The sequence below is a fragment of the Falco naumanni genome, chromosome 1 (genome assembly GCF_017639655.2).
Source record: "Falco naumanni isolate bFalNau1 chromosome 1, bFalNau1.pat, whole genome shotgun sequence".
NCBI classification, from domain to species: domain Eukaryota; kingdom Metazoa; phylum Chordata; class Aves; order Falconiformes; family Falconidae; genus Falco; species Falco naumanni.
The window spans coordinates 109,204,932-109,229,098 of record NC_054054.1 but is presented as its reverse complement, the minus strand read 5'-3'; the positions used below and the strand labels follow the sequence as shown (position 1 = coordinate 109,229,098).

General features: G+C 41.1%; 1 protein-coding gene across 3 annotated transcripts; it reads right to left on the bottom strand.

Annotated features, from left to right (window-relative positions):
* Nucleotides 1-4,083: 4,083 nt before the first annotated feature.
* On the bottom strand, nt 4,084-23,655 carry RAD51C (RAD51 paralog C). Of its 3 annotated transcripts, XM_040618010.1 has the most exons (9): nt 23,503-23,655; nt 21,884-22,142; nt 21,463-21,629; nt 20,316-20,449; nt 17,436-17,567; nt 15,054-15,120; nt 10,594-10,654; nt 7,941-8,001; nt 4,084-4,394 (listed from the first exon to the last, which is right to left on the bottom strand). In XM_040618010.1, exons 1-9 carry the CDS (start codon nt 23,618-23,620, stop codon nt 4,293-4,295), a joined length of 1,101 nt encoding a protein of 366 aa, XP_040473944.1. In that variant the 5' UTR covers nt 23,621-23,655; the 3' UTR covers nt 4,084-4,292. The 3 variants fall into 3 exon arrangements, with proteins under 3 accessions (XP_040473944.1, XP_040473954.1, XP_040473934.1); XM_040618020.1 differs by lacking the exon at nt 7,941-8,001; XM_040618000.1 differs by lacking the exons at nt 4,084-4,394; nt 7,941-8,001 and adding an exon at nt 8,008-9,969.
* Nucleotides 23,656-24,167: the final 512 nt, after the last annotated feature.

Genomic DNA, 24,167 nt, shown 5'->3' with positions numbered 1-24,167 from the left:
AAATAATGCAATGTGAGATACCAAACTGAGCAATTACCCAAACAGCATGTTTGGAGGCTTTGAAAAAAGCATCCAGACCCAACAAGAACTATTTATTGACATGTGTAGAGTTTCCTTTTTACTTTCCCGTATACATTGCTAGTTATTTTACATTTTAAACATTCCCCCTTCTAATTGTTTGAATCTGAAATGTGATTTTTTTATTACTATTTTTTGTTAATATCCTGATACTTCCCTTGCTCCACTTAAATCAGTGGCAAGTAATTCTTTAAATAATAAAAACAGTATTACCTATAATTCTTGAAGAATGACTTAGTAAAATGCATACTTTTCTATGTGTCCTTTCAACTTATAATTTTAACATTTTTACTCCTTGTATAGTGATTGAACTATTGCTTTTAGTATCGTTTACTATTTCTATAGATAGAGTTAAAGCTGTGTAGAGCTTAAGACTAATAAGTAGACAGTGCATATTGTATGAATATTTCTAGCTTGTAGGGAGGAAGACAGTAGCTTACAGTTTAACAGTGGGTGCATTTGTGGGTGAAATTCAGTACTGGGAAGGGGGCCAGTTCCCGGTGAGTTCATTCTCCAGTATAGAACATTAATGCAGAAATCTTGCAGTAGCCAAGGGAAGCCAACTCTCCTGACCCTAATCATCCAAAATGACTCTATGGCTAGAAGCCACAAGACATTGAGTGTGTGGCCTGGGGAGCCAGGGAGAGGGGAAGCCCAGGAGCAGGTAGCAGCTGGTACTGGTTCCTCAAGTCGCAGGGAGAACTGGTGCGGAGGAGGGCTGGGCAGGCTGCTCGGCAGCCCTAAGGCACTGCCAGCTCCGGCAGCCGGTGGCTCACATTCCCCTACAGACAGGCTCCTGTGCACATACTTTTAGCAGGGCCATTGTGCTTGGACTGGTTTGGGAATCACATGTTAACTTCTCTGATTCTCATCCTGTAAAAAGAAGTATTATTTCCCTTATGTACTCTGTTGTAATATTTGTGTTACTGCAATGTAAGTGCTCTATTTATTCAATTTCTCTCAAGTACTCTGTCTTAGGACAAGAAAGCATCAAACCATACTCCAAAACTAAATCAAATATATTTCATATAGAATTAGCATGTGTTAAAACAGTATAATATGACTTAATGTGCCTTTTAAAATAATTATGATCCCAAGCGTGGTAAAGACAATCTCTTCTGGGAAGCTGGAACACAATGACTTGTCCTTCCAAGTGACTTACCTTTTGTTCAGAAAAAGGGTGAAGTTAAAAAGGCAGGCAGTAAGGATTTCACCTTTGTCATTTGTCCATGAAATACTTTAGAATAAATCTAAGTTTAGTCCTCCCAAAATAACTAAAGGAACAGTAACTGAAATTCAACAGAAAAACAAATGTTATATTTTAAATGTACTTTTCTCAGGACTGTATTCAACATTCAGGTTAGCAGCTGATTCTCCTTCCATGTTAAGTCAATCAGTTTGTATTTGACTTCAATACGAGACCACGTGATTGAGTAGCCTGAGCCTTGGCTACACTTTCTTACCTTCAGTTAATCTATTTCTTCTCCATGTTTTCTTAAATTTATTCTGGTTGGAAGCTAGTTGGCTTCTTAGTGTTTCATAATGGAAAAGGTGCAGAACACATAAAATCAGGAAGAAATAAACTGTTATTTTCCCTGTCCAAACTAAAGAGTTTCAAAGCAGGATTCTGGGTTTGAGAAGAATTATACTGTGACCACAATGTTTTCCTGTTGCCAAGCTCCGTGGTAGATACTGTGTTCTTGTTGTGGTGACGAAGTAGGTTCCTACACCACAAGTAAATGTCATCCCTACAAAATGGAATAATTCTAAACTCAGCATGATAGTTAAAGCTCTTGTCTTTCACAAAACTGGGACTTAAGCAGCTTATCAACCAACCTGTTATGCTTTTGATTCAGTGCCATGACATTGGCTAGTTAGAATCTTAACTTTTTCTGCAGTCATGAAATTCTCTCATGCTGCTCCCTGTTGTGCACTGATGCTGTGAAATGCAAGAGAATTCCAGGCACATGTGAGAAAATATCAACTTGCCATGGAAGATTTATTGGTGAGGGAACGGTCAAATTCTTTCTTTATACACAATTCTAAGCCTGGAACAGCTTCCTTGTCTCCAGCAGATGAGAATGAAATCTGGCTCATTTAATCTAATTTTGTCTCCACCGACAGATCCTTCTCTCTAGTTCTGGTCTGCAGAGCTGATTTTTATAATAGTTTCAATATAAAAAACAAAAAACCAAAGAAACAACCAAAAAAACTCACCAACCAAACAAAAAAAACCCACCAAAAAACCAACAACTCTGTATAGAGAGCCTCCAGTGTTTCCTCTGGATGTTTTGTAACTCCCACTGTTAACCAGTAACTATGCAATTTTTTATTTTGATAATGACGCCTGGAATACTGGAAGATCTAACATTTACTCAGCCAAAACAATTTATCTTGGTATAACAGGATCAGCATCTCAGCTGGGGCTTCTGGATGCTACTCTACTACAAACAAAATAAAAAACCAGAGTCAGCTGAAATTAATAGTATATTGGAGACATGCCTTTACTCTCCTCGCACATGTAAGAACATGTTGAGGATATTAAATCAGAACCCAATAAATTGAAAGAAATTGATTTTTCCATAAATATCAAACATGTTAGATAGCAGCTATCTAAGTAACCAGCAGTGCTTCTTAAATATTGCTACAACATTCTTAGTGGATGGTTTTCCTTGTGGCTACATAGGCATGTGTACTGTGCTAGCTCCTGCCTCCTCTTACACTGCAATACGTAGGAAGCTATTATTCCCAAATGGAGCATTTGCTTGCTGACATCACATGCGGTAGGATCCTTTTGTTTGCCTGTGTCTCCTGCATTGAAATGTTTGTCTGAGTCACAAATCCCACTGCCTTTCTTCCTCTGTGTCATGCTGGCTTGAGAGCTTCTCCCTGACTCACCGTTTTTAAATTTTGACACAGCCCAGTTTGCTGCATGGCAATTGAACACTTTTCCTTTTAATATTTTATTATGTAATTTATATCTAAACATTTTAATAATCCAAAAATCACTGCCACTTTTTTTGCAGCTTTTTGAATAGAGAGGTTTTGTGACTCAGATTCAGCACTGAATTGTCTCAAGGCAAAGTCAGTTTAGGGTTACTGAATTAAAAATTAAAGATAGTGACTCCCACAACTTGAATTCTCCATTTAGCCTGCTAGCTGAGTTTCCTCAGCTATAACAATATCAACCACATTATCAGGCCAGAAAGGGGTCATATGTGTGCATGTATACAAACACTTCTCATAATTGAAGTAATTACTGTTTTGTACTGCAGTACCTTTCTTCTCCTCTAATAGTCTTATCGATTTGTTTTCTCTTAATGACAAGAGGACAAAATCCTGCTGTATTTTCAGTGTACCTTCATTTTTTCACTTGGTTTAGATTCTGGAGCTGCTCACATATTGGTGGTGTCTAAGAAGCCTGGGTTTCCTCTTTATTAAAGCCATGAACAAAACCGATCCCGATTACAGAAACCTCATTCCAAATGCTTTTGTAAAGGAACATGGGGACTAAGGGCTATCCATGCAGCAGTTTGGAACAAGCTTGACTGATGGTAAAAGATCCTTACTTACTAAGACAGGAACATAAAATTACCATGGTGGATTAAATCTTTTCTCTTTCAGATGTGGTCTTTCATCTCTGTTGTTGCCACTATGAGATAAATGAGAAGTTCAAAACAGTGCTTTGATTGTCCTTGATCAAGGGCTTTGCGGCAGGTAAGGGCTAATGCCCCAATCTGGCATATCATTTAAGCATGTATTTATCTTAAAGCATCCACTGGCAGTTGCCTTCTGCCCTGGTCTGAGGCATGGAAGCAGGCTGCTGCATGAAACCTTGTTAAAATTCAGATACACACAAAACCAGATGGGTGATCAAGACCTGTGTCATTAAGTGTACTGTAATAAACAGATGCTCACATTTCATTGCTTTTTTACCCAATGAAGTAGTTGTATTCTCCAGCACCCCCCGCCCCCCCCCAAAAAAAAGAAAGCTGAAGCCTCTTGTTATAGAAAACATAGATTTATTATAAAAGTAAAATCATGCCATACACAAAGGAATTTCCTGCCACACAAATTTGCATATTGCAGTTTTAATGTTAAAATAAAGTCCAGAGCAGGAATTTGAGTCCCTCAGGCTACTTTTGGTTGCATGTTCACTATGCAATCGGTCTCCTGCTGCACACGTTTTTTAACATTCAACTTTTGAATCACTATTACATTTCCTCTTCTCTCCGTGGCCGTTTGCGAGGGTTCATTTCAGTACGTTCTACATTCTGAGTGACAGCTGGAGGCTGCACATCTCGGAAGCCATGAGACTGTAAGATACAAGCAAAATCATGTGGTAACTCTTCTGTGGATATAAAGCATGAGTAACTAGTTCCCAGAAGATCAGAATAAGGTATGATGCTGTCATTTATTTTAGACGAGCAGACACAGAACGTTTATAGACCAGGCTAAGCTCAGAACTGCAAGCTTTTCAACACACATGCCAACTAATAAACGTGTCTCCTTGTTTTATTTTTTGGAGATATTTTAGATTCACCAACAAGGCCATCTTTTTCATTTTACCACTAATAACCCCTATGGCTATGAAGCACTGCTTCTCTGTAAATTAACTTATGTTGCCTGTTTAAATAAATTAAAAGCCAAATCCTTCAGCCCTTATTCAAGCTCCCGCAGAAGCAAGGAGATGACTGGATTAATTGCCTCAGTCATTTTCAGAAACAAACTGAATTTCTAAAACCTAGGATATTTTTGTTCAATGAGACATTGTAAGAGAACAGCATATCTGCATCAGTCTCTAGACTGCAAAGACTGTCCCAGCATAGTAATTTATGGGACACAATGGGATGAGAACCTTTAACTGCCAAAAACTAAATGTAGAAGTGGAAACTGTAAGCTCTCTCCTGAGTAGCAGCATTAAGTGATGTATTTGGCTTAGTACCATTCGTATTTTCTGTTACTGTAGCTCACAATTTAATGATTTTAAAAGATTTTAAAGGACGAAAGATCTGGAAAATCAGTTAGTTAAACATGTCATCAGTGCAGATGGCAATACTGAGATGTTATATGAAGCCTGCAACTGTCTTCCCATCTCCAGACAAGTGCTGTGCAGGGAGCACTGCTGACAGCTCAATGAAGACTCTCACTGCAGTGCAGACTTGAGAGATGGAAAGGGGTTAATCAGAAAATAAATTGCTTTGGGGATCCTGAATGCTCAGGTAGAGACAATGTGGGGATGAGAGCATTTCAGGAAAGCTGACATTTTAGGTTGGTGCAGTGTGAAAAAGCAGGTGGAGTTACTATCAGACATGACTTTTCTAAAATGCCACTGTCCCTCACACAGAGATCAATCCAAAACAAAACAAAACCTAATCAAAATGTTTTGCTTAAGACTCCCATCCCTGTATTTCTATTTCTAAATGCACAGCCTGCTATGTTTTTAAAGGAACAAACAGCAAGAGGTGCCACAAGGGCAGAATTTGTGCAGTCCCTCTGCTATTATAAGCAACTCAAGTGTTATTCTAAATAGCGTAATGGGGAATCTTCAAGTTTAATGTTTCACTGCTGCTTGCGTCTAATCTCTGCCATTTCCCTTAGGCACAAAGGTGGAGCTGTAGCCAAGAATCCACTTAATCCAGCATGCTAGATTCCCAGTGAAAGCATTCCAATGGTTATAAAGGCCAGAACATGATAAAGCAGGCTGCTTAGTATGGATGTTTTGTATTTAAAGGCATGTACCTTCTGGGCACAGCGCCTCAAAATTACAAGACATTTGTGTGTATTTGTGAAGCTTATCAGTGGTTTTTAGATGATGAGCACATGTCTAATGTAACCAAGGACCTACAAAGCTCAAATAGTCCTTGGTCCTTTTGAATTGTTCTTTAACTTTTGGCATCTACAGACTGCATCAAGACTGACAAAGGTAGATGGCTTTATTACTTGAGTGGTATTCTCATTACTAGTCTAGCAGACCCTCCACAGTTCAGGGAAACACTGACAATTCCTGCTCAGAATACAGGTCCTGGGTTTCAGTCTTTCACGTCCTAATAATCAGGTCACATTACTGGGGAAATTTAGGTGAATCAGATGATCTACTTACTCCCTTGTGCATAAATCAATTTACATTTCTATACTCTGCATTTAAGAATGAATCCTTATCAACCTGTGAAAGAAACTCTACTTCATTTGATAAATGTTCCACAACTTCCACACTTGCTCAGTGGCGATCAATTTGCCAGTATGCTGGAAAGGACACAGATGAAAAAAGAACTTGAGCTTGGTCACTGTTACACGCTTCTCCATCAGCTTACAGGCACTGAACAGCCAGTTTGTCAATGGTACCAAAGTATCTAATTTGTGTAAATCTAAACATCTTTGAGGATCTAGGCTTGAGGAATTTATTATTTTTTTAACTATCTTTTTTTTAATGCTGGTTATACATAAATGTGCTAGATTAGATTTGGAAACGTTGAACATGTATTTACATCTTCCAGTTTAACTACAGAGATTGGAATGAGAAATGATAACAGCAGACTGTTACCATCAGACCTGAATTTCATGAAAAAAAACAGGGATAATACATTTTTTACTTACAGAAACCATCTGCTGAAGCAGCTCAACAGGATTAAGGGAAAACGCAGGGATAATCTTAAATTCTAACTAATCTTTGATTAGGATACACTTACAACTGTATTTCAAGATTGTGTGCATTCACACAGAAGACAGCATAGCTGTTTTATAATGCATATAAAACTGAAAGGAAAAGGCAAGATAAAATCCATCTGTTTGTCAGCTGGAGAGAAAAGGGCTGCACACTCACATCACATGATCCAAACAACCTTGGAATATAACCTCACTTATCCTTCCAGTCTTTACAGAACTAAGAAAATATATGTGTGTGCGTTGTGTGTGTGTGCACAGTATTTCTTCTGTCCAGGTGAATACACTCAGGAGTAAAAAAATTATCTGTTCAATAGTTTGAAGATCTCATCTTATAGCAGCATTAAAATCTGCAGGAAATGCTATGGCAACATGTTTCCATGAGGACACATAGCAAATAGCTATGGCAGGTACCTATGTATCTGACATTTGAAGATGTAAGAGTGGAGTGGTGAGGTTTTTTTAAACCTAAATACAGCTTAGACAGTATGTTTTCTCATTAATATGTATCTAAGCACTCCACAAAAGAAAATAATCAGAGGATTTAACTGGAAGCTCTTCATATGACAGTAACAGAAGAGAAAAATCTGTATATATATAGGGTCACCAGTAGGATGGGAGCTAAGAGATAAATACAGCCTAGGTTTTATGAAATATGTCTGGTACAAAGCACTGGTGAGAACTCTGGAATACCATGTACGATTCTGGTCATCCTTGTCCTAAGAAGATAAATTCAACTGGAGCAGATGCAGAGAAGAGCCACTAAGGAAACAATAACATACCTGACAAGGGAGAAACAGCTTGGCTTATTCAAGTCTCTCAAAATGAAGACTCAGAGATGCACCATTGTTCTCTGTAATTGCACTTGGGCCAAAAGTTAATGTCAAGGGCAGATAAAATAAGTCGTACTAGCACAAGAACACATGGGGACAGCTGCCTGTAAATTTGATCTGGAAATCAAAATGTTTTAATTCTATCAGGACTAAAATGCTGGGTCATTTTTCTGAAGAGAAAATATTCATGCCAAATATTCATGAACCTGGAGACATCCCAGTTTACCAGTTACCTCCAGAAGGCAAGTGAAAGGCAGCACTAAGAAAGCAAACATCATTCTCAGATTTGTCTCTGTGTCTGAAAATTTCTTTACAGCTAACAATTTGCTCCCATCTCTGTACCTCCATCCCAAAAGAAATACTAACTGTAATGTGATATGGTATGGTTGACTCCTTCTGACTCGGTGATTTGTATAACGTTGCCAACCTGGTTAAACAAAAACCAGATAATTATGATTAGTGAATACAATTAAAAAAACCATTCTAGGTAAACAAATGACCAGACCCAAGTTTTCCCACAATCAGGGGGTAGGTGACCAGCGGAATTTTTATGTAAGTGTTTTCATATAGGTCATTTAAACTGTGGATGCTCAATTTCCATCCTTACATGACCTGTTAGCTTAAATACAACGCAGACCTACTAAAAAGAGTGACTGATTCATTAACCTTGTTTCATCACAGTATTTGATCACATTTTTGGAACAATATTCACTATGAATTAATTCCAAACACCACTTTCTTAAAATGCAAACAAAAAAGGTTTTGAGCATAACTCTTTCCTACTCCCTTAAGCAATCATTTGTTCATTGACCTCTCAAAGCTGGAAGATACCCTCAAGAATTCAAATACTTCTAGGGAGGTTTTTTCTAGAGATTTCACAAGCCTGTCAATATAACCTAGTGAATGGAGAATGAGAATAAGATGTTCTATTTCTAAGCCCAACCTTGCCACTGACATACAGCATAACCTTGAGAAAACAGTTTCCCTTGTATTTCTCCTCTAACATTTCCTTGATTTTGTGCATTTAGACTCTACGTGATACATCTTGATTTGTGCTTATACAGCACCTAGCCCAATAGATGCTTGCATAATATAGACAGAACATTGCCAAGCAGCTCAAAAGCAAGTTTTTTTTCAATTAGTCCCAGGGCTGCTAGCGTGCACCATGGCCACCTCCCCAAAACTTACATTTATGTAAAGCCGATATAGAAAATGTTCTACTCTCTGTATCAAGACGCCCTGCCAAAGGTCCCATTAATTATTTTGGGTGGGTTTTTTTCACCTCTCTGAGGTGCCATTCTATTAGAGAGCACGTAATTACAGCTTGAGGAACACTGCCACTTCATATTAGCTACACAGGGAATTCCTCAGAACATTTAAGTGGTGGGTTATACTTGACAAAAAAGCCTAAATCTGAAGCTGCAGAAGCCATGCTTTTACAAGTGCTTAGCTGGAGCTCTGCTGCATGCCTCTGACTCAACAGGATCTTTCCTTACAGCAATGAGAACCCTTGTAATTAAGCTCTGACATTTTCAGTAGTAGAGAGAAAGAAAGAGACAGGTATCATATTTGGTCAAAGCACAATTAAAAAAAAAAAAAAAAAAAGGCAAATGGATTCTCAAATGGTCACCTTTGTGCCTCAATAAAACTAATATAAAAACAAGAACAAAACCATGATGGATCACCAGCTACAGGTAGTTTGTGTAAAAATGCAACGGAACCTAGCTATTTCTGTTTTTTACAGATAGGCCGTTGGAATTGGAATTGCTGTTTCTGCAGGCCCCACTCCATATTAGCTGCACATTTAGAACAGTAAATAAAACATATTTGTCTATCTTTGGCTTGCTTTCTGGAATCTGTATTTACAACCTTCCTAGCTGTGTTGCATAAGAAAAAAGCTCTTCTGATATATAAAATTAACTTTTGTTCACTCTGCAATCATTATGTTGATGCAACTTCTATCTTATAAAGGCTGTTAACTAATCAGTGATGTTAATTTAATTCCAAATTAAACAGCCTGCTGTAATCATTCTGCATTGCCTTCAAACTTAGAATTTTAAAAACAAAACTCCACGAGAAAGTGTCACCACATTTCTCTTTCAAGTTTAACAAGGAAAACTATGCACAACAACATTCCAGTAGCATTTTTGTTCACTGTTTGCAGAAGATTAGGGAACTAAAGCACAGCTTCTTAATCTGGAGTTGCTGCATTGAGATACTACATACAAGACAAATTATACTGATCAGGAAAAAGAAGTGAGCTTGCAATATAGTGAAGAGGGGAAAAAAGAACCAAAACCCAGAAAAGATGTCATTGCAACAGAATTTCTTACTGTTTCTAGAAGGGTTGTCTTCATTCTTTTGGGCTTCTAAAATCATCCTCCATGGGCCGGCTCTGCATTGGGAGTAAATGCAGAATTCTGCATCTCTGCAGGTCACTGTAACTTGCTATGTGCATAGCTGTCCGGTTTTGCAGAACCATCCTGCTACATTCAAAAGCAACAAGGTCCAATGGCAGCCCACGGAGGCTCAGGGGTCAGTAGGCCTACAGTCTGTCCATCCACTTGAGAATCACCATCTAGGTGGAAAGCCTCTTTGGCACCTTTGGCTTTGTAATGACTGGGGCTTAAAAGGCTAAAGCTAAGAAATTCTGCTCCCGGCTTACAAAATGCAAATAGCAAAAAAAAAAAATATCTGCTTAGCCACCAGATCCTAAATTCTTGTGTCTGAGCAACTGCCATTAGGATGTTATATTTTGATGAGCCATGGCATCTTGTCAGAAAGAGTACAGCACTGCAGCAAGCTGACCATGGTGAGGAGGAGGAGCATGACAGTTCAGCCCAGAATGTCTTCAGCTGAAGTGGAAGGCTCTCTTTGAGCCACGGTAGCCTAGAACATGCCAGACCAAGGCCAGAAGTCAAATTCAAATCCCTGCCTGGCCACTAGGTAGGGCCAGCCTGGAAAAGATTCTCAGATGTCACACTTGTCATGTACCTTACTGGGCGACATTCTCACTTACCTCTGACTGTTGTCCCAGTGAAAGATTAAACGGACAGTAGCAGCATGTCCCCAGCTTTCTCCTGAGTGACACAAAATGACAGGCCATTTATTTATCTCCTCTAACAGCAGCAGCAGCAGTAAACTGAACTGAAATTAGACCAGTCTTCCAAAAATCCCCATGATTAAGACATATATACCTTTCTTGCAGTAATGAATCACATCTTTTTCATATGTGCAAGGATCTCTCAAATAGTTTACCAAATATACTGAGATAAGGAATAACCTCTGTATTCACAGTGTGGTTTATAGGAAGTTTGATGCAATACTTCCATATCTGTAGGAAGATTTTATATATACCTAATACAGGACAAGTACTAGACAATCTTGAAAATGGGCAGCATGAAGAAAAGATTTTTCTAAATACTACTGAAGTCTAGTGAGTATGTCTAAATTCTACTTCAAAATTGCGATATTCTGTCTCTCAGGCATAATTGCAAGCAAACATCACTCCCTATGGGATAAAAGCTTTGAGAGAAAGTCAATGATTATTGAAGTATTAAGGGCCCCTGAAGCAGTCTTCTGCTTCTGACAGCAAAATGCAAAATAACATAACCAAAAGCAAGGGGCGGGGGTGCATAGTGGAAAGAGAGAGGAAAGTTTGGATTGTTATCCTATTGTATGGGAAACAGTCCTACTGTTTCAGTTCACACCTGACCACAAGCTCAGTCAATTTATAAAGTTTTATTGGGTGTTTTCCTCTGTTTATCCCAGGAGACAGTCAGTAGTCCAAAGATGGATTGCATTTTAAAACAGTCACTTTGGTGAAGTGCTGCAAGCCTCTCCTATTCACCTGCCCACAGCCCTGTAACTTCTGCATCAGTCCCTGGTCTCCATCAGCTCACCAGCCCCACATGCCCCATATGCTCTGGTATTCACTGTAGCACAGAAAAGAAAAAAAAAACCTGATTCAACTGTAATGAAGACCTAGATCCTCTAGGCATCTTGCCAGACCTTGCTCCACTGTATCTAAGTTGAGATTAAAGATTTTGGCTATCAGATACAGTTCCAAGTCAGAGATCAAAACACATTTTACAATGGGTACAAATTCCACACTAGAATGTTCCCAACTTTATTGAGTATGAGAGAAAAATGCTACTGTAAAATGAGATATTCATCTACAGCCAGTTTAACTCAGAAATATTTGACCTTCTTTCTAAATATATCCAGTGGAAATGTCTAGGAACACCCAGCTTAACTCACTAGTGGGAAAGAAAGCTGTGCCCTTCATAAAGCTTTTGACGTAATACCTTGCAACATCCCACCACTCAGTGGATAAGGAATTGGCTTATCCAATTGTGGATAAAGAACTGTGGTCAATGACTCAATGTCCAAGTGGAGACCAGTGATGAGTGGTGTTCCTCAGGGGTCCATACTGGGACCAGTGCCGTTCAACATCTTTGTTGGCGACATGGACAGTGGGATCAAGCACACCCTCAGCAAGTTTGCTGACAATACCAAGCTGTGCATTGTCACCACACTGGAGGGAAGGCATGCCATCCAGGGGGACCCTGATAGGCTTGAGAGATGGGCCTGATCGAAGCTCATGAAGTTCAACAAGGCCAAGTGCAAGGTCCTGCACCTGAGTCAGGGCAACCCCCATTATCAATACAGGCTGGGCAGAGAATGGATTGGGAGCAACCCGTTGGGATTGGGAGGAGGACTGGGGGGTGTTGGTGGATGAAAAGCTCTACCTGGCTTGACAATGCGCTTGCAGCCCAGAAAGCCAACCATACCCTGGGCTGCATTCCATGCAGCATGGCCAGCAGGTCAAGGGAGGTGATTCCCCCTCTCTAGTCCGCTTTGGTAGACACCCCCCTGCAGTACTGCAGCCAGTTCTGGGGCCCCTACCATAAGGAGGACATGGACTTGTTGGGGTGAGTTCAGAGGAGGTCACGAAGATGATCAGAGGGCTGGAGCACCTCTCCTATGAAGACAGGCTGAGTGAGTTGCAGTTGTTCAGCCTGGAAAAAAGAAGGCTCTGGGGAGACCTTACAGTGACCTTCCAGTACCTAAAGGGGCTTACTGAAAAGCTGGAGAGGGACTTTTTACAAGGGCATGTAAAGATAGGTCAAGGTATAATGGTTTTAAACTGAAAGACAGTAGATTTAGATTAGATATTACATAGACATTCTCTGTTGTGAGGGTGATGAGGCACTGGAACAGGTTGCCTAGAGAATCTGTGGATGCCCCATCCCTGGAAGTGTTCAAGGCTAGGCTGGATGAGGCTTTGAGCAGCCTGGTCTAGTGGAATACGTACCTGCATCCCCTGCCCATGGCAGGGAGGTTGGAACTAGATGACCTTGAAGGTCTCTTCCAACCCAAAGTATTCTATAATTCTATGATCTGTGCTTCCCCCCAATTAGGAGCTTCCCTTCTGCTAGGAAGCTCAGTAAATTTAGAGAGTAATGCTCTTGTGAAATCTTAGAAAAGACTGTCTCTAAGGCTTACCAATCAATGGGGGAAAAAAAAAAAAACTATTTAGAGGAAAAATTAGGACTGATTTTACTTGGGGTTTTGCTGCTGACCCCTCCCTCAATAGTTCCTTTGGCTACAATCAACCATGGAGAAGCAGGAGGTTCTTTAGCTTTTACAACTGCTGAAATAGCATCCCTTCAGAGCGGGTCATAAAAATCACCTTGTAATCCACCAGCTCAATACTTGCACCAAATCTATGGAATAAATTCACATCGAAATGAAAACAGCTTTGTACCGCTCTGAAATCTACTCTGGATGTCTTCACATTCTTTACTCTCCCTATGACTCAATAAACACAACTCCCAAACAACACTGGCTATTGAAAAAAGACAGACTCTATTAGCTTTAATTGAGTTTGTAGCCAGAAAGGCTGCCAAAAATAATACATCGCAGAACAGGAGGCAAAAAGGAGACAAAGGGTCAGATACTGGAAGCTGGGTCTTTATCTGCACACACAGCTCAAAATTCCACATTTTTTACATTCTTGAAGGAGGTGGTCTGTATTTGTTCTTTTTATCTTACATCTGCACCAAATGTTTCAATGCCTGTACAGACACTGAGACCATCTTTGCCTCTGTACTGTCCCCTTCTCCCACCCCTCCAGAACAAGGGAACCATTACTCAGCTCACAGAAACTTGAGTATGTGGGCAGAGAATTTGCGCCCTTTAACTGCATCATAAAATAATACAAAGTTACAACCCAAAATAAGATTTAAATGCTGAACTTTTTCTTAATTTGTCAGAATCTCTAGTTCAGAAGAACTGTTCTATTTTCCCCTGTGACCACAGCACAAGAGTCTGTATGAGGTACTCTGCTCATTACAGGGCAAAATTGAGCAGCCTGTAAAGAATACTTGAACTCACTATGGGCAGACTGTAGTTGAGGATCCCATATAGAACTTCCCTCTACACCATAACTGTAGGGAGCAATGGGTAGAGAGCTGCAGCTATGCAGTAAGAAACACCTTTGCAAATAATTAATGGAAGGTGTTCAAGCGTAATGGCAGAATAAACAATTGAAACTGTTTTGGAGAGGCAGTGAATGATTCTCAGGGAATTTAGGAAATTGCAGCATAGTTTGAGATGTGCAACCATTAAGCTGTGTTCTTTAGTTAGTGCTTTAACCTGTTCATCTCCACATTCCTGCTAGAAGTTTACTGCTCCCAGGTCCACCCCTGCATTTTTTGTAGGATCATTCACCAGCCAATTTCAGTCTAAATTACTTGATTTATCAAAGGTTTACTTAGTATTTAAATAGCTCAAGCTTACCTGGCTCATTTTTGGCAGAAATGGATTGGGAGACAATCACATATACAGCTCAGCCAGCATGTAAGATGCGGCAGTGACCTCCAGCAGAGGTAGTGGCCTCCTTAGCTGACACAGCTACAGCAGGAATAGAGGTAACTCCACAGCCCAAGATCCTCAGGGGAAGGCTGCAATACATTAGCTGCACATCTAAAAACCTAGTTACTCAGAGAGTTCTTAGTACCTAGTGCTTCCCCATAAAGGGTGATTCTGTCATCTTAAGGAATACTGACAGATCTAATATCAAGTTTAGTATTAAAAATTTTGGTTTAAAAAGGAAAACAAAATAATCCGGCACTCTCAATCTGTGTTTCTGTAATCCGAACATATCATGACATTTAAAAATATCTGTAATCCCTTTTCGAAAATCTAACCAGGATTCTAATCTGCACACCATGTTTGAGTTCAGAACAAAATTTGATAGTTGCTAATTATAATCACAAGGCTGACATAGATAAGCACTCCTGTAGAGTTCCACAATGCTAGCAGTTCCAGATGGGTCTAGTATTTTCACCATGGATTCTGCTACACTGCAGAAATTCAGGAAACTATTTCATTTCTTTGTACATGGTGCCAAAAGAAAGGAGGTCATGTATTTGCAGATTAACTCATTTTTCAACTCACAAGCTAAACACCTACCTAAAGCAGGTACCAATGTGGACTGGCTTTGTCCAATCCTTGTCGTCATTTGGTTTGTCAAAACTACCTAAAAGAGGAAACGGAAACACACAATCAAGAAAATCTCCAGAAAAAGAGGTATACAATAAAGGAAGAGAGTTTTTTTTTTTTCAAAAAGCTTTTACCAATACAGTTAGTCAGGCAAAACTCTTGCCAACCGTAATGAAGCTTCCATGTTAACGAGAAGAAACTGTAAAGATACCTCACCTTTTCTCAATAGCTAAAAGAAAATAAGAAAATACATTATGCAAGGTTCTCAGTTTGTATGGCAGGGAGGTTTCTTTTATTCAAGAATTTAAATAAACCTAAATTTCTCCCTTCCCAAGGGATGCAAACTACACAAATGGTATATTCTACTGTATTTGTACTAAATACTGTTTGGATCTGTATTTAGATGCATGTGACTTGCAGTAGCCCTCTATAAAGAGATACCTTTCAGTTATTGGCATAAATGAACTGGGTGGTGCTGCTCAAAACATGCATAAGCCTAGTGATTAACAGAGTTTCTGCACCTTGTAGTCTAAAAATGTGCAAGTGGGTACAATACAAAGCAGAATGAAAGTGAACAGACAGAGCGGGGGAGTGTTTTTGCAGCACGAATCACTTGTAGGAGGTTCACAGACAGTCTAGGTTAGATCCCTGGTAGAAGTGGGGGTGGGTGAGACAGAAAAGAGCCAGGAATATTAATTGCAAAGTTCAATAAAAATGAAAAATAAAAAATTGTACCTATCTTAAACCCTAGGGGGTTTCATTGTTTGACACACTTGTATGATTCTTGCTTGAATAGTCAGAAAAGTGTGCTACAGCAAGCAATTCCACCGAGCACACGGGGCGCACCCCAAAACATTTACATAGCTGAAAGCCCCAAGACACGTATGGCATATTTCAGAGAAGTAACTCATCATATATGGATTATAACAGCCCAAAATAGGCTCCCCATCTCACTGCTGGAGAAGAGCTGCTCTGGGTGTCCTAGCACAACCCAACCCATTCAGCTTTAGAAACCAAAGGAACTTACTTCCTACCGTATTAGAGCATTCAGACTGCCCAGCTTTGCTGCCCGACAAGCAATCTCTGGCATGCACGCTGAATTTAGACTGCTTGCAAGCTACATGGAGCTAAATAAAAAACTAACAAGAGGGCCACTCTGAGCTAACTAATTTCTGAAGCTCTGTGACTGATCACTTCTTTAGCAAGTGTTCATTTAGCAAGCGTTTGTACAAAACTACTCACTTGTTCAACAGAAATAAGTTATACATGTTTCCCTTGACCAAAGAAAGAAAAGACTGTACAATGACAACTGCTCCTGTTCAAGGTCACCGGGTACCCAATTTACCAGTGAAAGCATGCTGTAAACTGGAGGTTGTGCAAGTCAAGCAGTCATATAACATTCGTCTCCCTTGGTACCACATCAGCGGGAAGAAGCTTCATAATTCACATCAGGGTGACAGAGAGGGTACACTTTCAGCAGCAAGCACAATCTCCTAACCCAGACGGAATGCAGAGCTCTGCTCTTTCCCCTCCTGCAGCTATCTGAGGAAGCACAAGGGGAGGCTTATTTTTAGCAGTTCGGAACAAAAGCCAATTGCACAAAAGAGCCGTGGATGACAAGGTTGCAAGTCACCTGGAAACAGTTACAGGCACGAGCACCATTTTGAGCCTGTCTAAGCTCTAATTCCTGAACAATGCCTCTCTGTGCTGTAAAAGACCTGCCAAAACAACTTCTGGAACAGATGTAGCTTCTGAGTGCCATCTGCTGGCTACGCGGCTCCAGACCTGCTGGCCTCCACATTGGCGTAAATGACGTAGAAACAATGCCCAGGAAGGAAGCCATGGGTTTCTGTGGATGCCAGAGGAGCAAGCCAAACCAGCTGATAAAGTGGTTTTCCTCCCTAAGAACAGTTCCTCTGCTAAGACCATAGTTTATTTTTAAACGAAGAGTGGAAAGTTATGTTGGAACTGCTAAATACTCTGATGTGTTCTAATGCATGTGCTTTGTAGGTAAGTCACCAAAGGAGCATTCCTTGTCCAACCACATCATTCAAGAAGACAATGTGAAACAGCATGACAAATTGATATGCTACCATTTAATTTAGTTCCAAAGGATGCTTTTAATGCAAATTTGACTTACTTTGGCAAGTCTAGGAAGTTTCCACCTAAACAGTTTTGCCTGTGTGATTCATCTATATTTACTAACCAAACTGGCAAGCATGAATGTAGAGGACATTCTTGCAGTTTTATTTTGCTATTTACAGGCTATCATAAATCACATTTGCTTAATTCTTTGTAATGTATTTATTCCACAGTAGCACCTTTTGTGATTTAAACCTGCCCCAGACTTACCGCTGACTTATGATCATTTGCTATGATGATCAGCTGTTGTGCGAGACCATTCAAAAGCCTTGTTCGAAGTGAGAGGTCCTCAAAGTCATGGCGAAAAGGAAATGCAATGCCATCAACTACCACCAGTCGGACCTAAATGCAGAAGAAAAGGAAAAACTACCATTACTATCCTACAAACAAATGACAAAAATCAGCAAGACCTCTTTTTAAGTGCACTGGAATGTTTTATATAAGGTGATGACAATCTTTATTTCATACTCAGATGTGTGTGACAGCATAACACCTTTGGTCCACATATCTCAGAGACAATCAGCACTCCACAAGAGTGCAGGGTAAAGAGCCTCAAGCGCCAAACACACTAGTGCACTTGCTAAGTGCAATACTGCATTATGCATAGATAATAGCTCAGATCATAGCTGCACTAGGTTAAACAAAATGCTGCACTAAGCTCTCCCATTAGTTAACTCAGCAGAGAGCTGCCCTTCCGACTGTTTCCAGTTTCAGACCTCGCTCACAGCTAGCTGACTTCTCTGCAGCACCTGGTACAGAATACAAAATAACAAAGCTAGACTTAAAGCCTTGCAGAAGAGAAGCTGGAGAAAAGAAAAAAATCGTTAAACATCAGAATTGTACTTCAATTAACTTTCCATGAACACTAATTTATTTCACCTTCTCCCTCAAAAAATAAACCCAAACCAAAATTAGAATACATGCTGTCTCTGGTCACTGCTACGATAACTCATCTGATTCTAAGGCTCATATCTTAGAAACATGGATTTTAACAGATGCTTAAAGGTATTCCAGACACTACACAATGGAGCCGAGGATCTGTCTTGCCTGAAGATGTTTGCTTTGCTGAATTATTACTTTCGTAGCAATCATTAGCCGAAGCTAGAGCACAATGCTGCTGCTGGCTCATCACCCTCAAGACACTATATAAACATTAGTCTTGGATTTTGATTTATTCAAACTTCATTTCTTGCAGCTATTTTGATGACCCAGGTATGTCTGAAATACAGAAGGGAGATGGATGGTCTTACAGTGCCTGCATGTTCAGATGTCACTCAAATCCTAGGTATCTACAAGTTCTTGCATTAATGTACAACATAAAAAATTGGAAACAACACAAGAAAACTAATTTTCTGTATTATTGATCTAACTCATTACTGGGAAGCAGCTTTGTGACTAGAACATACAAGCCTGCAGCAAACACCACTGTGAAATGGCCCTGGGCCTCCAACTGAAAAAAATAAAAAGCCCTTAATTTGACAAAGAAGATTAAATAGTTAGCATTAAAAGAAGATACTCTTCTGTTTTCTCATTTTTCCTTCTTCCTGCAAATTCTGTTCTATAAGCCCGTACATCTTCCTCATACATAATTTTTTGACTTTAAGAACAATCATTTTAACAGTATAAACATGACTCTGCTAGAAAAGAATGCATACATAGTTATATTACTTGCTTATCAGACGAATACGTCCAGGTAGGATGCAACTTAGTTTATTTTCCCCCAGTTGCACTTGTTATAAAATACCAAACAGACTTAAAGTATTCAAAAGTAATGTATATAGAGAAAGTTTGGTAACACATGCTTTCTCCATGTCAGTTTGTCTCTACTAGACCTTAAAGAATTAGGTTTATTATGACAAGAATATTTCCTAGCATAGTCTTTTTCATATTATTGGTCTTTCGCATATTATTAACAATATCTCAAACTAGTTCATCGTTCCAAATGACACTCCCTACAACTATGTCTCTCTCAAAAAAACCCTAAAACCTCGAGGTTTCCTGTGGTTCTAGTCTCCATTCCAGGTCTGCACAGAGGGTTCAGACTAATTTTAATGAGAGCTGGACTGCAATGAGCAATCTGTCAAGTCACTTTTAGCCTGTCCAAGGAATCACCAGAAGATCTTATGGTTCTCCCGCAACCTTCAGTATTTTGGGCTCCAGGCCAAGCACAGATAATCAGCACAGATGGTACCAGAGAACTGCAGCCCAACGTAACTGTGCTAATGAAGCCATGTACTTTCCACAAGAGCAAACACAACAGGGCACCGTTAGTACCTGGCAGAGAAAGGGAAATACCAGACTACACTAAGCAAAAGTAAGACTCCCATCTGCGCGTTCAAGAACATAACAGCTTCCAAAAATGGAAATTATATGCAAAAGACAATCTAACTAAACAACGTTGATTTGTGCTCTATTAGAATGAGGCACAAGTCATCTTTCCCAAATCCTGATCGGGAGAGAATCTAGAAATCTGGAAGGGAGGTGGTAAAAATATGCCTTACAATAGCATTTCACTAAGACACTAGGTACTAGGAAACTTTTTGGCTGTAGTCCACCCAAGAGTCAAGCTGCAGGCTCTGGTTGCTTGTAGCAACAGAAAATGTACTGGAAAGAAGGAGAAGAGTCACTTTCTGGATGCCAAGATGATGCAGGATGCTTCTGGTCCTCTGTGATCTTCTAGGACAAAAAAAATGGCACTAACCCTCTCTGATCCCCCTGCATCATGCTCATCACACACACGCCTGGCTCAGAGACTCTTCTGTAAAGCAGTTTTGTGACGACTCATAGTTCAGCACTCACAGAAATGCAACATGTGGCAACGCAGATCCAGCATCCTCACTTCGAAGTGGAGATTCAGGATGATGGCAGCAGTGGTACCAAAAGCAAATTACTTTCAAGAGTAACTGGGATGGGAATGAAAACGCCAACAAGCAAGCAAGCAAGCTTTACATTTGTACTCTGTATATTATTGCCAAGCTGATGAGGTACCAAGGTGTTACTCATGTTACTCTTACTATAACAGATGAACATCCCTGAAAATCTCTAGTGTGAAGATGAGTGGTATCTTCTGATGTCTGCAATAACCCTTACCTTTGAATGCTCTGAAAGAAAGTCTGGGAGGAGGTAGACCTGTGCAAGCAGTTCTATGTAGTCACGGCAACGGAAATAATATATGTGAGAAAGGATACTTTCAAGAGAGAACATCTCCAAAGCTTTTAGATGATCTGAGAACAAATAAATAGATGCGTAAATGAGTCAGAAGTCTGTATGAACATATTGCTACTTTCATCATTCTACCAGACTATAGCCTCCACATATAGCTACAACAAAACCCCCAGAAACAGAAACAGTCAAGGTAAAGAGTGTGGGAAACGTACCTTCCATCTGGCATGAAAGTCAAGAAGGTGGCGAGCAGATGCTATCTCAGCATTTGCACATAGATACACCGGAGCCTCCAAGGGAGTGCTCAAAAAATGAAAAACTTGTTTCTGAAAAAATAACTTTTCCAGTAAATCATTTTCAAGCCAGACATCACCAGAGGACAACGGTGACTATTAATCATCCATTGTTTAATGTACAGGCAGTAGCTCATTAATATGGTGTCCCTTTACCTCAGTTCAAATACAAGTCTGCTGCATAAAATGCTCTAAAAGTAACGTAAGAGTTGTGTCAGTATCTCCAACACTGATAACTTACAGCATAAAACTCTTCATTAAATGCAGTCTGGCTATATTGACCTTCTGAAGGATCTCAATTCCAGCTAGTTTTACAATACAGGGCTTCAGTAGCAACACTGCCTTAAGAATTCTGCCGTTCCTCTTCTCCTTCCCCAGCTGCTCTTCCTGTCCCCATGTTGTAGCACATTATCCTTCAGTTTTGCTGACAGAGTTGTGTTTGGGTTTTGCTGTAAATTTGATCATTAAAGTGCTTAAAAAATAGAAAAGAAAAGAAAAAAAAAAGGAGGAAAAAGCCAAAACCCCATATCTAAAAAACCCACAAATCATCACGTAGAAAAAGAATTGTTCCTAAAGTAGATCAGCTCAGTCTGCAAATGGCTCCACATAGTGATGCAGTTCAGGGTATGGTACATAGAGGTGGAAATAAGAGGCTGGCAGTAAGGACTCCTTAAGCCAGTGCTGCTGCTGAAACCCTCAAACTGTAAAACTGAAGCCTACAAGACATTTGTTTCACTCAGATCCCAGCCTACCAGGCAGAAAAAACCAACTCAGCAACGTACCTTCTTCTTGATGAGCTTCAGCAATAAGCTGGCAATGCTGCACGCAGGCAGTTGCAATATCCGCTACTCTTTCTACCATAAAACTTCCTTCAGTATCAATGAACACAGCTTCTCCAGCTACACCCCCAAAGCATTCCGGGATTTGTACATCTACTGCCAACTGCATACTGCCATGGGAAACAGAAAAAAGATAAATATATACATCACAAAGGTCTGCCCTCCCAGCTCTCTCCTGAAGTAACACTTCTGCTGAGGAATATATGGAACAGGAAGCAGTACAGCTGTTATCATGATTATATTTATAATGCTGTAGAAGAACCAGAGATTGCAGTCATGACAACAAGAAAAATAAACTCTTTTCATAGTTAAATTAAACAAAAGTGTTTCTCATTTGCACAAAAGTATTCTAAAAATAAAATACCATAGCTGTGTTTTCCCAACACCAGGTGCTCCACAGATCTCGGTGATTTTTGTTAGTTGCACACCACCTCCCAGAATATTGTCTAGTGCTGAACAAAAGGTGATGATGAAGCCCTGGGCTTGCTCTTCTTCCAGAAGTTCCAGTGCTGTGCACTTTCTGGTGGCACCTGATCCCCCAGCAGTCCCAGCTGCACCTCCGGGACATTCCTGCCTCACAACCTGTAATGCTTCCAGTGCCTCTTCTTTGGAGATTCCAATTTCTAGAAAAGTCAAAACCATGAAATGCCACCTTATTTTTATAAACAGTGATTTATTTAAAGTACGAAGAGATAATGAAACTTGTTTGACAGAACCTGATCATTCTGCAGTGTAACACAAATCTATTAATCCTTTTTGTATAGCCGTGCACATCGTTATACAGCTTGCTAACATCTCTGGAACTAATGATGTGATTTTCAAACTCAGAGCAATGATGCCCCGTGTTTAGAATTCAGGTGACAGTAAGCTATCTGCAAATAAAAATATCAGAACTGCTGTTCATAGACATGGATGAGATCTGGCAGAGCAATTCACCTATTATGCACTGCATGTGCTATCACATTAGTTTCACCTGAAGCAAATAAGGTCCTGTAAAAGAAATCAGACTGCGGACTAGTGAGTGACACCTCTACTGACGGTACTCTGAATTCTCAGGGTATTCCAGGGCTGAGCACCTTATACATCATTTCTAGATGTAAAACACAAACCTAGTAAAAGAGATGAGATACCTGCAAATATCTGTGTGCCTATCTTTATACACACACATCTGTCAGGATCCAGCTACTTCACTTTTATCTTCAAGGCAAAACTATCACCCCACATTATTATTATAGATAATAAAACTACTGTTAATGAAAATCATAGAATGGTTTGGGTTGGAAGGGACCTTCAAGATCACGTAGTTCCAGCCCCCCTGCCATGGGGGGGGTGTGTGTGTGTCACCTCCCAGCAGCCCAGGCTGCTCCCAGCCCCATCCAGCCTGATCCTGAGCCCTGCCAGGGATGGGCACCCCCAGCTTCCCCGGGCAGCCCGGGCCAGCTCGTCGCCGCCCTCACGGGGGAGGGTTACAACACGCTTCTTACAAGGGCTGTGCAAACCCTGTTTTAGCTTCTTGGAAAAAGTAACTTTCTGAATTCATACAAGTTTAGTTTATTCAAAGCATGTGCAGCTGGGGAAAGAAGAGGAATGAGACAGAATACTCTTCTTTTTCTGTATCTGATTTAAACGTATCACAGTGTAAGAAGGATCTTTTATCAGAACCGGTTAGGGGTTGTTTTTTTTATTTGTTTGTGGTCGTTGTTTTTTTTGCTTTGGCACACGTGAAGGTCAGTAAACATTTACTTTCCCCATTCCTCCAGGTCTCGGTGAGATTTCCCCGGGGAGCTGCGCAGAGCTAAGCACCCCAGCACGGCCCAGGCGTCCCACCTGCACCACCCCCACAAATAAGCGAAACCCCGCTGAAACCCCGCTGAAACCCCGCAAACGAGCCGCTACGGCCCTTGCGCGGAAAGGAGAGGGTTGGGGTAGGCGGTGGGGAGAGGGGCCGCGGGGAGAGGGGCCGCCCGTCCCGCCCACCGATACCTTTGCTCAGCCCGCAGGGGCCGGTCTCCAGCAGCTCCTGCGCCGTCTGGAAGCCGGCAGCGATGAGCCTGGCGCGCAGCGCAGGGGCCAAGGGGAGGCTGCCCACATCGCGCTGCATGGCGCCGGCGGGCCGCGCCGATAGGCCGCGACAAGCCCCGCCCCGCCCGCGGGCTGAGGCGCCAACGGCCGGCGGCGCATGCGCGGCGAGCGGAGCCGCGAGGCCGTCTGGGGCGCGAGCGCGTGGCGTGGCCGTTAGGGAGGCGTCGGCGCTGAGGTAACGGCAGCTGAGGAGATAGCTGAGGTGGCTTGAGGCAGCTGAGGAGGCTTGAGGTGGCCGAGGTGATGGTAGCTGAAGTAACGGTAGCTGAGGGAACAGCAGCTGAGGGGGCTGAAGTAACGGTAGCAGGGGGACTGAGGCGGCTACAGTCTCAGCCCATGGCTGTAAATTGTGGGAAGGAGGGCAGAAACAGCTGCAAGGCTGCTGTGCCTGAGCAGCCCTGACCCCACAACAGTGATGGCTTTGTCCTGTTTTTGTCTGGTCAGAGAGGCCTGTGTGCGTGGCAGGCTCCAGGGGTGCACCTGTCATGTCCGTTGTCACCTCTCCCTTTTTTCTCCTTGGGACCGTGTTTTCTGTTGGCCAGGCTTTGCCCACTAACAATCCCACA